The 14953-nt window shown below is 34.3% G+C and overlaps 1 protein-coding gene across 1 annotated transcript; it reads left to right on the top strand.

Moving 5' to 3' along the window:
* The first annotated feature begins 261 nt into the window (after positions 1-261).
* On the top strand, positions 262-1232 carry LOC122696763 (olfactory receptor 52N4-like). Its single transcript, XM_043906931.1, has one exon. It carries the CDS (start codon positions 264-266, stop codon positions 1227-1229), a length of 966 nt encoding a protein of 321 aa, XP_043762866.1. The 5' UTR covers positions 262-263; the 3' UTR covers positions 1230-1232.
* The last annotated feature ends 13721 nt before the right edge of the window (positions 1233-14953 follow it).

Here is a 14953-nt window from a genome sequence, read left to right as displayed (position 1 = left end):
GTTTGTTGAATGAATTGATAAATTGAACTAACATAGAACACATACTTGGTTTTAACTTATTTAAGTATTCTACTGCATTTAAAAATTTGATCATTTAATACTAAAATACACAGTTGGCTGAAAGAAGTCAAGAGTGAAAGAGAGAGAGAGTACAACTAAGATTTTTCTCCTTTTCCACCTCTAACCCTGAAAGATTGGAAAACAGACAACAAAGATACCCACAAAAATCCTACTAGGTGCTTAATGATTATACCAACTTGATCATGATAATTCTAAACCAAACAGACCTGACACCAGCTTCATTCATTCTTACTGGAATCCCAGGACTGGAGGACAGGCATTTCTGGATTTCTTTGCCATTCTGCACAATGTATGTTGTGGCTGTGGCTGGTAATTGTGGACTCCTCTACCTCATTCGATATGAGGATTCCTTGCACAAGTCCATGTATTACTTTTTGGCCATGCTGTCTCTAACTGACCTTGTCATGTGCACTACTACAATTCCTAAAGCCCTCTGCATCTTCTGGTTCCATCTTAAGGAAATTAGCTTTGATGAATGCCTGGTCCAGATGTTCTTCATCTATGCCTTCACAGGGATGGAGTCTGGGGTGCTTATGCTTATGGCCTTAGACCGCTATGTAGCCATCTGCTACCCTCTGCATTACTCAACTATCCTCACCAATCCTATCATTGCAAAGGCTGGGCTTGCCACTTTCCTGAGAGGTGTGTTGCTTGTCATTCCCTTGACTTTCATCATCAAAAGACTACCCTATTGCAGAGGCAATATAATACACCATACCTACTGTGACCACATGGCTGTAGCCAAATTATCTTGTGGAAATATCAAGATCAATGTCATCTATGGTCTAATGGTCGCCCTCCTGATTGGGGGTTTTGACATCTTGTGCATCTCAGTCTCCTACACCATGATCCTCTGGGCGGTGGTCAGCCTCTCCTCCGCAGAAGCTCGGCGGAAGGCCTTCAGCACCTGCACTGCCCACATCTGTGCTATAGTTTTCTCCTACAGCCCAGCCTTCTTCTGTTTCTTTTCCCACCGCTTTGGGGGTCACAGGATTCCTCCATCATGCCACATCATTGTGGCCAATATTTATCTGCTCTTGCCTCCCACTATGAACCCTATCGTCTATGGAGTGAAAACCAAGCAGATACGAGACTGTGTCATAAGGATCCTTTTAGGTTCTAAGGATACTAAACCCCACAGCATATGAAAGGAATATATATCAGCTAAGGGAAGAGAAATGAAGGGAAAGAGGAGCAAGGGAAAGAGAAAGGAGGAGGAAAGGGAAGAGAATCCAGGGGAGAAAATAGAAGCAAAAGGGATACTTCTGTTGGCAATATAATCAGGGTCTAATAATGCCTTCCTGAGAGCACCATTTTGGCCATGACATAAAAGAGTGTTTACTGCATTCCCAGTAAGTGTCTCCAGAATCTCAACATCACTGGCATGGCCACCATACTTTATAAGTGTTTTCATCTCCTCACTCTGAGAAGGACTCATCTCATCATTAACCAATATCTCCATGAACAAAAACATCAAAGAATGCTGAGACAATTGAGGGAAAGAAAATCAGCTTCAATGATTGTCTGATGGAAAGAGATAATCTGCAGCCAGATGCCACTTTATCCTATATTCAAATAGGGACTGGAATTTCCAGTTTGAAGGCTATTGTTATTTTCCTCTGGAAAATAAATTCTATATTTTGCTCATCATTATCAAAATTCCTCTATTTTCAATGTTGTCTTTCTGATGGAAAAACTAGGAAGTATACATGAGGTCATTAATTTAATGAGGTCAAAGTCTCTGGATTTCTAATTTAGAAATACACTATTCATCTGACAGCATTCTTCTTTTGTGGATCTCAAATAAAACTACTTCCCCACAGACCGGTGGGATCTTCAGGTTTATTCAAGATGGCCTTCAAAACTACATAGTCTGGAGAGACAGCATAATCTGTTAAACAAATTAAGAAACGTAATGATAAATGTTATTTTATAAGCACAGAATAAGAGAGGAAAGTACTTATTTTGTGTCTTCTTTCCATCTGAGAATGAAATCTACATTCTCTTTAAATTTTTCACAAATTAATAATTAGAGGAGAGACAAAATAAAATAGTAATTTTACATTAATATTACAGAAGTAATGTAAATTAGATAGAATAAAGAGAAACTCAATTTTACTCTGATCCCTCTCTAACCAACTAACAAGAAAACACATTTCTTCCATTCAATTTATGTGAACTCATTACATTTTATTTAATTTTTCCCAGTTTTCCCCTACTACTTCCATTTTAAAATCATACCAAAAAACCACCCTGCCTCTTAAAATAGAATATTTTCTCACTTTTAAGAATAAGCCTTCTATAACGAATTGTCAACATTCACTTTTTCCTCTTTCTCAAAACAAAGCCAGCTTAGGCATCTTCTTTCCTACCTATCACCTGGAATTACTTTAGTGACTTCACCATTGCCTTCCAGCTTGAATTGAATAAGTTATTCTCCATTTTCATCCAATATTACCTCTCAGAAATATTGAACATAATTCATTTATTCCTGATACTTACAAATACATTTTTTTTTTACTTCAGAAACATTAAATATTTAATGCTTTCTTCACCTCTCACAATTACCAGTATTATGGAGTGGCTTGTTCTTTTTTTCTTAAGGATTTTTTGTTTGTTTGTTTGTTTTTTAATATGGACCATTTTTAAAGTCTTCATTGAATGTGTTACACTATTTATTTCTCTTTTATGCTTTCTTTTTGACTCCAATGTATGTGAAATCATAGCTCTCTGATTAGGGATCGAATCTGCAACCCCGTATGTTGGAAGGTAAAGTCTTAATTACTGGCTGTCAGGGAAGTCCCTCGTTGCCTTGCTTTTGATGTTAATAAGATGAAGTCTGAAAACTCCTTGTTAAGTATGATACAACTTGGGCTTTTCAGTAAATATCCTTTATTCAATCAAAAAGTTTTCCTCTTTTTAAAATTGTTTTTATTATAAATTGACATAGAAATATATAAAATGATTTTACATAATTTCTATAAATATTGGATCATTATATGATTTTTTATCTTTTTTTAATACTGTAAAGAAATATTTAACTTTGCTAAATTAAATCAAAAGTGTATCATTGGAATAAACATTCTTTGATTATTTATATGGTTTTAGAGCAGTGTTACTGGTTAACTTTTATTTATAAATTTTAATATAAATTTATGAAGAAACTACACCTATAACTTTGTTTCCATTGATATATATTACTTGCACAGCACACACGTTTGACCTTATAAGCACCTTGTGAATAAATTGTACGTCTTTCCTATTTTACTATATCTGGTCATACTTTGTATAATTCAAGAATAAAGAAACTTGTTCTTCTTCAGTAAAGAGAAACAATATAGATCCATTGTTTTTGATGGCATACTTGCTTGTTAGGGGAATACAGTGGATTGGAGAGATTTGAATAAGAGGTTAATTTCTTTAATAAGTTTTCCTTGCTTATGTTTTAATTCTTTTGTGTTATTTTTCATTTTCAAATTTGTTAGCTTATAGTATTTGTAATATAAACATTATTTTAAGTTGAGTGCATGCTATTTATTTCTCATGATCTTTGAAGGTCTGAATTTGGTTTAATTGTGTCTCATTTCTAATTTCCCCTTAATCAATTTTTTTACAAGAAAAATATCGATTTGAATATTTTAAGTAATTTTTTGTTTTCCTTAATGTATATTTCATAGTTTTTCTTATTTTAATTGCATGAATTTCTGCTCTTGTCTAAGTTATTTTCTTGCTTTAAATTTGCTCTCTTGCTCTTTTTTGGACTTTTGTATCAAATATTTTCTTTATTATTGCTAATTTGTCTTTTCTTTTGATAGAGGTTGTAAAGCTAAAAATAGAGGAAACTTCTTTGGATATATGCTTTAGACATATCATAATAGTTTATCATGAAGTTCTTTAAATATTATTAATTTTTATAAATGTTTTTTCTCATAAGTTAGTTGCATTATATTTTAAACTCTCCTCTAATTCTCCCTTTGTTATTAAGTTTCAGCTTTATTATAGTTAGATAATATATTTTATTGGGAAGGTTTTTTGAGGGATTCAGACATTATTTGAAACCCAATATACATTTACTTGTAAATTACACATTTATTACACATCTTCTCGTCTTGTTAATAGATGTATGTTTTCTCTTTGCTTGCTGTGGGATTTCATATCTGTTCACTGTTTATACTTGTTAATCATGTTATTCATGGCTTTTTTTTTTTTGCATCTTTCACGTCTAAGGTCTAAACTCTGTAAAAAGTTTCTTCAATTACTATATCATTAAAATCATTATTTCTTTAGGAATTTTTAATTATATGTTTTTCTCTCCAACTAAAATGTAGGGCTTCCCTGGTGACTCAGTTCGTAAAGAATCTGCCTGTGGTGCAGGAGGCCACCTGCAATGTAGGAGACCCCGGCTTAACCCCTGGATCGGGAAGATCCCCTGAAGAAGAAAATGGCAATCCATTCCAGAATTCTTGCTTGGGAAATACCATGGATGGAGGGCCTGGTGGGCTACAGTCCATGGGGTAGGAAGAGTCAGACATGTCTGACTCTTTACTCAGACAGAGTCTGAGCAAAATGTAATGAATGTCCTTAAGGGCTGAAAAATTTTCCTTCTTGTTCAGCATAACTACTGGGTCAGTTTATGTATGAATTTAGAATAGGCCTCAAAATAGGATTATGTTTGATTAATAGTGATTCTAATCTAGTCTTGGAATTGTCCTTTGTAGAGATAAGATGAATGGAAGATGATAAGCACATGAATTCCAAGTTCAGTTCTACCACATACTGTGTGACTCAGGCTTTGCTGATTTGTGTATGTTTGTGTAAGGCTGGTTGGGGTAGGACTGAGGTGAATGACTGAACCCTTCTTGAAGCCTATCCCCAGGGTTACCCAGAGAGAAACAAGCTACTCTGAAGCCTATCAGAGAGTTAAGGGTGCACTCTTTCTTCTCGTTACCCAGTGGAGATCAGACAATCTAAGTTAAGTGCAATATGGTATGAGAATTTCAAGTCTGTTTTCAGGTAGTTTATCATTTACTTATACTGAGAGCTCACCAAGCCAATTACTTTTGGATGCTCTTCTTTTATTTAAAATTGGACCAATCCTAAGTGAAAATGAAGTTGATCAGTCATGTCCTACTCTTTGTGACCCCATGGACTGCAGCCTACCGGGCTTCTCCATCCATGGGATTTTCCAGGCAAGAGTACTGGAGTGGGCTGCCATTTCCTTCTCCAGGGACCAGTCCTAGAGAGACAAACTGAGAGAGAATCCCTCTGCAATTTCTGTATATATAAAACTTAAAGTATATACACAAGGAGGAAGAGATGTCACATTCCACTTTTCCTTCAAAATTTTTTTCCAAAAGGCTTTCTATAAAAAGAAAGCTATCAACACATTTATGCTTGTTTTAATAAAAGTCCATCAAATTCAAATTAGTAAGTTAGCTAAATGACAAGACTTTAATACTTATCCCTAATTACAACATTCTTCTGGGTTTGACTATGTCAGTCTGACTTGGCTTTTAAAACTCTAGGGAATTGGCTTTCTTTCCACCACAGCAAGCCCCTTGAGTTTATCACCATCTGTCTTAAAATATAGAATCCACCTGCATTAGTTGTAAGCCAGTTGCTGGTATACTGAAATTCGACTATACCCGATACAAGTTGAGTACAATACTCCCTACTTAAGATGAGTCAAGTACAGTACCCCCACTGTAAGTATATTGTTGGGGCCAGAGCCAGTCTTTTCACCTTTTGCAGCAATTTGGGGTTGTCTTAGAGAAGGATTCATTTGTGATGGGAGTATCTGCATAATAATCTTCCAATGTCTCTATAGAAATTATGAAGTGCACTCTGTGTGAAATTAACCTAAATATTGAAATATGTTATTGACCTTGACATGTCAGAATATTAGAATTTTCCATAATCACTATGTTCTGATATATAAAAAAATTATGGTAAAGTGTATTAATACCAATATTCTTTAGAGTCATATCTGCTGTTTTCTTAATTTTATTACTTTTTATCTGTAAAATTTTTCATGAAATTTCCCAAGCCCACATTTTAGCTGGCTGTATCTGAAGTCATCATGCTCCAGTTCCACTGAGTTTCTGTGGATAATCATGCACCTGTTTTTCTTACCTTTTTGACTTCTAAGTGATATCATGGTATCAGACCTTGATGGGTACTGTCTTGACTGAGGAAACAGATATTTAGGACCCCATTTAAATTGACAATATAAATATTTAATTGTCTTTCTGCCTTACAAGTATTTTAACTAAGGATTTTAATATATTTTAATTCTTCTCCCAACCCCTATAGCTAGAAATAAATATTATTTTATAGATTTGAACAGAGGATCCTAGAGGTTTAATCAATTATTCAAGTTCATAGGACCACATAGAGCTACATTTTCATCCAAAATATTTGAATTTTTGCTGAACTGAAAGAATAACACATTCAAGTGTATAATTGAAAGGACACAATTTCTCCTACCGCCCAGGCAAGATGTAATATTAATATTTAGCACATATCAGTGGATAAATAAACATAATCCAGTTTAAGAATACATTACACAGTTATTTCAAACCATTTTTCAGGTTTAAAAAGCTTTGTCCTAAAATTTTTTGGTATTTTCATCTAGGTCATTACATTTTTTAAGCTGCAAGCTGGGAGTATGTGCTTATGTTTCTTATAAACCCATTACTTTTAGATTTCAACTATATCAAATAGGAATTGAGATGATGAGCACCCCATGGAATTCTCCAGGCCAGAATTCTGGAGTGGGTAGTCTTCTCCAGGGGGCCTTCTCAACCCAAGGATCGAACCAAGGTCTCCTGCATTGCAGGTGGATCCAAGAAAACTGGAGTGAGTAGCCTATCCCATCTCCAGCAGATCTTCCCGACCCAGGAATCAAACCAGAATCTCCTGCATTGCAGGCAGATTCTTTACCAACTGAGTTATCAGGGAAGTCATGTTCCTCAAATAGGTAATTTTTAAATTTTGCTGTATAATGCATATTACAAAAGTTCCCTTTCTGCCTGGTTTAAATTTAATTTGTAAGAATAAATAGATAAAATCAAACATCTCACTGATCTATCTTTCCTACACTAATTTTTCCTTTAAAATTTTAAAAGTTTTTTTTAATATACTATATTTTAGATCAATTTAGGTTCACAAAAATTTTAGCAGAAAGCAGTTTCTTAAAAAATTAAAAATAAGTTTACCATATAATCCAGCAATTCCATTTTTTAATATATACCCAAAATAATTGAAAACAAGATCTTGAATACATATTTGTACACCCATGTTTATTGCAGCATTATTCACAATAGCTAAAGCATGGAAGCATCCCCTGTCCATCAATCAATAAATAGATAAGAGAAATGTGTTATACACACAAAATACACACACACACACACACACACACACAAACGATGGAATGTTATTTGTCCTTAAAAAGGGAGGGAATTCTGTAATGTGCTACAAAAAGGATAAAACTTGAGGACATAATGCCAGTAAGAAAAAGACAAATGCTCTGTGATTCCACTCAGATATTTCGAAGGGTCAAAATCATAAAGATAAAAAGTGTAATGGTAGTTTCTAGGGGCTTTGAGGAGGAGAGAATGTAGCGTTATTTTTTGATAGGTATAGAATTTCAGTTTTACAAGATGAAAAGAGTCAGGAGATGAGTGATGGTAATGGTTGTAGAAGGGAAATATATCTAATGTCACTGAACTGTACCCTTAAAAACAGTTAAGATAATAAATCTTGTTTTAGGCCTATTTAGGGGCTTCGCTGGTGGCTCAGATGGTAAAGATTCTACCTGCAATGCAGGAGACCCAGGGTTAATCCCTGAGTCTGGAAGATGCCTGGAGAAGGGAATGTCTACTCACTCCAGTTGTTTGCCTGGAAAACCCATGGACAGAGGAGCTACAGTCCCAGGGCTTGCAAAGGGTTGGACACAAGAGTAGGACATGACTGATCAACTAACACTTTCACTTCTATGTCTATTTTACCCGCCCCCCCACAAATGAGTGGGAGGCATAAAAATATCCCATATACCTTTGAAGCCCTACATACATTTCCCTTAATTTTTTTAATGTAGTGAATTACAACGAATAAAATATTTTTGTTAGTTATAAAATAATTTTTTTAAATATTACAACTTTAAAATATTTTACAAATCTTAAATGTCCAATCTTGAGTCATAAAATGATTCATTTCATTGTACAGCATTTTAAAATAATTTTTTACATGCCATGTCCCAATTTTTTATCTTTGTTTTCAATTGAATAATTTCTTAGTATTTTATGACTCTCTTTAAATAAAATCTTTCATTCTTAGAAATTTCTTATTAAATTTTAAAAATTTCCAGTAGTTTATGATTTTATTTTTATTCTGTTTTCTCTCTTTATACTGAAGTTTGTTGCTGTTGTTTAGTCACCAAGTCGTGTCTGACTCTTTTGTGACCCCATGGACTGTAGCCCACCAGGCTCCTATGTCTATAGGATTTCCCAGGCAAGAATTCTGGAGTGGGCTGCCATATCCTTTTCAGGGGAATCTTCCCGATCCAGGGGTGAAACCCGCATCTCCTGTATTGGCAGGTGATTCTTTATCACAGAGCCACCAAGGAAGCCCATACTGAAGTTAGTTATTTTAATTACTGTATTAAGTAATTATTTTAAAAAGCATAAAGATTTTTGTTTGTAATATACTCATTTAGGTTATAGATGTATTAGATATCAGTTTAACTATATCTCTCAAGTTTTGTCTCTCATCGTTTTACTATTCATTACCTTTTGTGATTTACATTATTATTTACATTTGATCCATTTATTATTTCATATTGTTACTAAATCTTTTCATATATATGCATTTATAATATTCTGTCTCTTTTAAGGTATTGATTTTTTTTTTTAAGTTTTGATTTGTGACCTTTATTATGTTATTTTTTTTTTCAGATCAGATTGTTTTTTCAAATTTTTATTGGAGTATAGTTGATTTACAATGTTCTGTTAGCTTCAGGTGTACAACAAACTGAATCAGTTATACACATATATAAAAGTGTTAGCGCACAGTGGCGTCTGACACTTTGTGAACCCAGGGATTGGGGCCTACCAGGCTCCTCTGTCCATGGAATTTTCCAGGCAAGAATACTGGAGTAGTTTGCCATTTCTTCCTCCAGGGGATCTTCCCAACCCAGGTATCAAAACTACATCTCTTTCCTGAGTCTCCTGCATTGGCAGGTGGGTTCTTTACCATTAGCCCCACATGGGACAATACTAGATATATATATATATATATATATATAGATATATATATATATATTCATTCTTTTGCAGAATTTGTTTCCCATATAGGTTATTAGCGATTATTGAGTAGAATTCTCTGTGCTATAAGTAGGTACTTGTTAGTTGTCTGTTTTATATATAGTGCTGTACTGTCCTTAGTCGTTCAGTCATGGCCGACTCTGCGACGCTATGGACTGTAGCCCACCAGGCTCCTACGTCTGTGCGGAATCTCCGGGCAAGAATACTGGAGTCGGTTACCATGCCCTCTTCCAGGGGATCTTCCCAAACCAGGGATCGAACCCATCTCTCCCACATTGCAGGAGGATTCTTTACCATCTGAGCCACCAGGGAAGCCCAAGAATACTGGAGTGGGTAACCTACCCTTTCTCCAGGGGATCTTCCTGACCCAGGAATTGAACCAGGGTCTCCTGCATTGCAGGCAGATTCTTTACCAGCTGAGCCACCGGGGAAGCCCTTATATATAATAGTGTGTGTATTTTAATCCCAATCTCCCTATTTATCCCTTCACCCCACATTCCTCTTTTTAAGTACCTACAAAGCTTGATTTCAAGATCTTTGAGTCTGTCTCTGTCTTGTAAATATATATTCATTCTTTTTCACTTCTCACTTATAATTAGAACATGGCTTACTTACTTTTATGCTTAAAATGCTCTGTAATCTCATATATTTGCGTGTAGGTTTATACATAAACCTTTTGGTACAAAATTTCTGTTAGTGCTGTCAAATCTATATCATTGCCAATTTAGGATTACCCATTCATTTTAAGAAATAGTAACATTTTAAAATTTCTTACCATAATTTTGACTTCTTAATTTTCTACGTATATTTCTTTCAGGTTAAAGTTATGTGTTTAGATTCAGGCAAGGCACAAATATTATATTGTTTTTTTGAAGCATTCCTCTCATCATTGTGTAATTATCATTTTAACTGAATTATTTTCTCTAAAGTAGCCAAAGTTGATATCACTAAATAGTTTTACTTAAGTAAGAATATTTTTTCATTCTATATATTTGTTTTCAAACTTTGTATTTTAAGTGATCTTTAAAATAAATACTACATAACTTTTTAAAATTTAAACTCAGAAAGCCTATTTTAACCAATAAGCATACTCCATAGCAATTATTATTTTTAGAGATATGTATGAGTTGTCTTTTCCATGTTTTTTCCTAATATTCATGGTTTTATTTTTGACTTCATTTGGCTTTGATTAAAATATCCATTATGTCTTCTAACCCTTTATTGTTTGACATGATTATTTCTGTGCCCCCCCACCATTGTTCTTTTTTTTTTTTTTTTTTTAATTTTTTATTAGTTGGAGGCTAATTACTTCACAACATTTCAGTGGGTTTTGTCATACATTGATATGAATCAGCCATAGATTTACACGTATTCCCCATCCTGATTCCCCCTCCCACCTCCCTCTCCACCCGATTCCTCTGGGTCTTCCCAGTGCACCAGGCCCGAGCACTTGTCTCATGCATCCCACCTGGGCTGGTGATCTGTTTCACCATAGATAGCATACATGCTGTTCTTTTGAAATATCCCACCCTCACATTCTCCCACAGAGTTCAAAAGTCTGTTCTGTATTTCTGTGTCTCTTTTTCTGTTTTGCATATAGGGTTATCGTTACCATCTTTCTAAATTCCATATATATGTGTTAGTATGCTGTAATGTTCTTTATCTTTCTGGCTTACTTCACTCTGTATAAGGGGCTCCAGTTTCATCCATCTCATTAGGACTGGTTCAAATGAATTCTTTTTAACGGCTGAATAATATTCCATGGTGTATATGTACCACAGCTTCCTTATCCATTCATCTGCTGATGGGCATCTAGGTTGCTTCCATGTCCTGGCTATTATAAACAGTGCTGCGATGAACATTGGGGTGCACGTGTCTCTTTCAGATCTGGTTTCCTCAGTGTGTATGCCCAGAAGTGGGATTGCTGGGTCATATGGCAGTTCTATTTCCAGTTTTTTAAGAAATCTCCACACTGTTCTCCATAGCGGCTGTACTAGTTTGCATTCCCACCAACAGTGTAAGAGGGTTCCCTTTTCTCCACACCCTCTCCAGCATTTATTGCTTGTAGACTTTTGGATAGCAGCCATCCTGACTGGCGTGTAATGGTACCTCATTGTGGTTTTGATTTGCATTTCTCTGATAATGAGTGATGTTGAGCATCTTTTCATGTGTTTGTTAGCCATCTGTATGTCTTCTTTGGAGAAATGTCTGTTTAGTTCTTTGGCCCATTTTTTGATTGGGTCATTTATTTTTCTGGAATTGAGCTGCAGGAGTTGCTTGTATATTTTTGAGATTAATCCTTTGTCTGTTTCTTCATTTGCTATTATTTTCTCCCAATCTGAGGGCTGTCTTTTCACCTTACTTATAGTTTCCTTTGTAGTGCAAAAGCTTTTAAGTTTCATTAGGTCCCATTTGTTTAGTTTTGCTTTTATTTCCAATATTCTGGGAGGTGGGTCATAGAGGATCTTGCTGTGATTTATGTCGGAGAGTGTTTTGCCTATGTTCTCCTCTAGGAGTTTTATAGTTTCTGGTCTTACATTTAGATCTTTAATCCATTTTGAGTTTATTTTTGTGTATGGTGTTAGAAAGTGTTCTAGTTTCATTCTTTTACAAGTGGTTGACCAGTTTTCCCAGAACCACTTGTTAAAGAGGTTGTCTTTTTTCCATTGTATATCCTTGCCTCCTTTGTCAAAGATAAGGTGTCCATAGGTTCGTGGATTTATCTCTGGGCTTTCTATTCTGTTCCATTGATCTATATTTCTGTCTTTGTGCCAGTACCATACTGTCTTGATGACTGTGGCTTTGTAGTAGAGTCTGAAGTCAGGCAGGTTGATTCCTCCAGTTCCATTCTTCTTTCTCAGGATTACTTTGGCTATTCGAGGTTTTTTGTATTTCCATACAAATTGTGAAATTCTTTGGTCTAGTTCTGTGAAAAATACCGTTGGTAGCTTGATAGGGATTGCATTGAATCTATAGATTGCTTTGGGTAGAATAGCCATTTTGACAATATTGATTCTTCCAATCCATGAACACGGTATGTTTCTCCATCTGTTTGTGTCCTCTTTGATTTCTTTCATCAGTGTTTTATAGTTTTCTATGTATAGGTCTTTTGTTTCTTTAGGTAGATATACTCCTAAGTATTTTATTCTTTTTGTTGCAATGGTGAATGGTATTGTTTCCTTAATTTCTCTTTCTGTTTTTTCATTGTTAGTATATAGGAATGCAAGGGATTTCTGTGTGTTAATTTTATATCCTGCAACTTTACTATATTCATTGATTAGCTCTAGTAATTTTCTGGTAGAATCTTTAGGGTTTTCTATGTAGAGGATCATGTCATCTGCAAACAGTGAGAGTTTCACTTCTTCTTTTCCTATCTGGATTCCTTTTACTTCTTTTTCTGCTCTGATTGCTGTGGCCAAAACTTCCAACACTATGTTGAATAGCAGTGGTGAGAGTGGGCACCCTTGTCTTGTTCCTGATTTCAGGGGAAATGCTTTCAATTTTTCACCATTGAGGGTGATGCTTGCTGTGGGTTTGTCATATATAGCTTTTATTATGTTGAGGTATGTTCCTTCTATTCCTGCTTTTTGGAGAGTTTTAATCATAAATGAGTGTTGAATTTTGTCAAAGGCTTTCTCTGCATCTATTGAAATAATCATATGGTTTTTATCTTTCAATTTGTTAATGTGGTGTATTACATTGATTGATTTGCGGATATTAAAGAATCCTTGCATTCCTGGGATAAAGCCCACTTGGTCGTGGTGTATGATTTTTTTAATATGTTGTTGGATTCTGTTTGCTAGAATTTTGTTAAGGATTTTTGCATCTATGTTCATCAGTGATATTGGTCTGTAGTTTTCTTTGTTCTTTTACATATTTAAAATACAATATACTGGCTCTAACCTCCTGATGAATAATACAAAAAATCATGGATATGTAAACTGTATAACCGTCCTTCAATATTTATTAACATAACTAATATATAGAGTGCCTGTTCAGTGCCAGTCTCTCAGAATAAACCAGTAATATAAATGGCAAATGCATCATGCCTTGGCTTCTTCAGGAGATATGTATACTAACTTAATGATCTAGGCTTTAGTACATATCTCTTTTTCCTTCTTTAGACAATAAAAACAGGCTTTCTAATTGCTCATTTTAGTAAAGTGGAAGCTATTTCATTGCTCTAAATTGATGAAGCAATCTCACTGTTAAGAACCCATATATCATGCCTAAGACCATTTTCCTGTTCAGATTTGGGTGTTAAAATTTCAGATCGAAGTCACTGTAACATTTGCCTATACAGTATCTCTCTAGATTACTATGGAATCTTGAGAGTTTCAGAAAGATGTATTAAATTTATCCCTTCATTTCAAACTCAAATATTTTTAATTTGATATTTAGAATATTTTGTAAAATACTGTTTGCTGTATTTCATTAAGAATTAAAAATTTATAGTTCCATCATCTTCATCAATTTCCAGAATCTGTTATGTTTTGAATAGAACAGAATGCCATTATCTGAGTTAAGCTAAATATATCCACAAAGTTTACATCAACACTCCTCCTCTGTTTAAACTATAACTTCCAACAAAATTTTAAAAATATCCTGTATTTATATTATATCTTTAATGAAATTATTAAAAGAAAGTAAATAATAATTAATGCATCTTGTATAAACATATAGTAACAATGTTGTTTCAATTTTAAAATAAAACACTAATTAAATACCATATGTAGGAAGGGTATTAGATATAGAGTTACTTGATTTTAGCAGAACTTCTGAAAAAATATTTACCTCAAACTCACTGGTTTGGTTAGTTTCTTTTATTTGTTTTTATGTCTGCTTTAATAGTTTTAATGTGATTGTCTGCAGTACTCTAAGAAACAAATAGATGTTGGAACAGGGAAAAGTTATTCAAAAGAAGAGACAACTGGGTTTAAACATACTGAGATTTCCAAGTCATTTTTCTTTCCTTCATAGTTGCTTGGTTTTACACAGGTTGTTAACATTTTAGACATCATTTTCCTTCCTATAAAACAAATATGCTACATGAACTCATATATTTTAATTCAAAGTAATGACATTTTTGAGTACTTTATAAATTCTCAAATCCTTGAAAAGAAGATTTTTTAAAAAATTTATTATATAGACTAATATTTTACCTCAAATGACTACATGCATAAAGTCCACTACTCTGAGGCTATATATTCAGTCTCTAAAGAAGAGAGCCCATTAGCAAAGTCAGTCAAGAAACAGACTGATTTCAGAGGACCTTCATCTTGTCCAACTTCCGCGACTTGCAGGACTGAAGATCATGACAAGGTCCTGATTTCCTTTAAAGTTCTATTCCTCTGCTATGAGAAGCTGGAAAAATATGACTTGCCTTTATATCATTTTTCTGATCATTAGCCAAGTTGACAATAAGGAATGTGTTACCACAGTTCCTGTTTCATTACAAATGTCCAAGAAATGTTAGTGCTACAATGAGAATAATAAAGATAATGAATTCTCCTTTGATGTTCTTTGATTTTATAATATCTTTGATATTT

Source organism: Cervus elaphus, chromosome 1 (assembly GCF_910594005.1).
Source record: "Cervus elaphus chromosome 1, mCerEla1.1, whole genome shotgun sequence".
Lineage (NCBI taxonomy): Eukaryota > Metazoa > Chordata > Mammalia > Artiodactyla > Cervidae > Cervus > Cervus elaphus.
This window is presented reverse-complemented; position numbering and strand designations above follow the sequence as displayed.

Coding starts and splice junctions, on each gene's coding strand:
- LOC122696763 (XM_043906931.1), top strand. CDS start 264: ATGATAATTCTAAACCAAACAGACCTGACACCAGCTTCATTCATTCTT.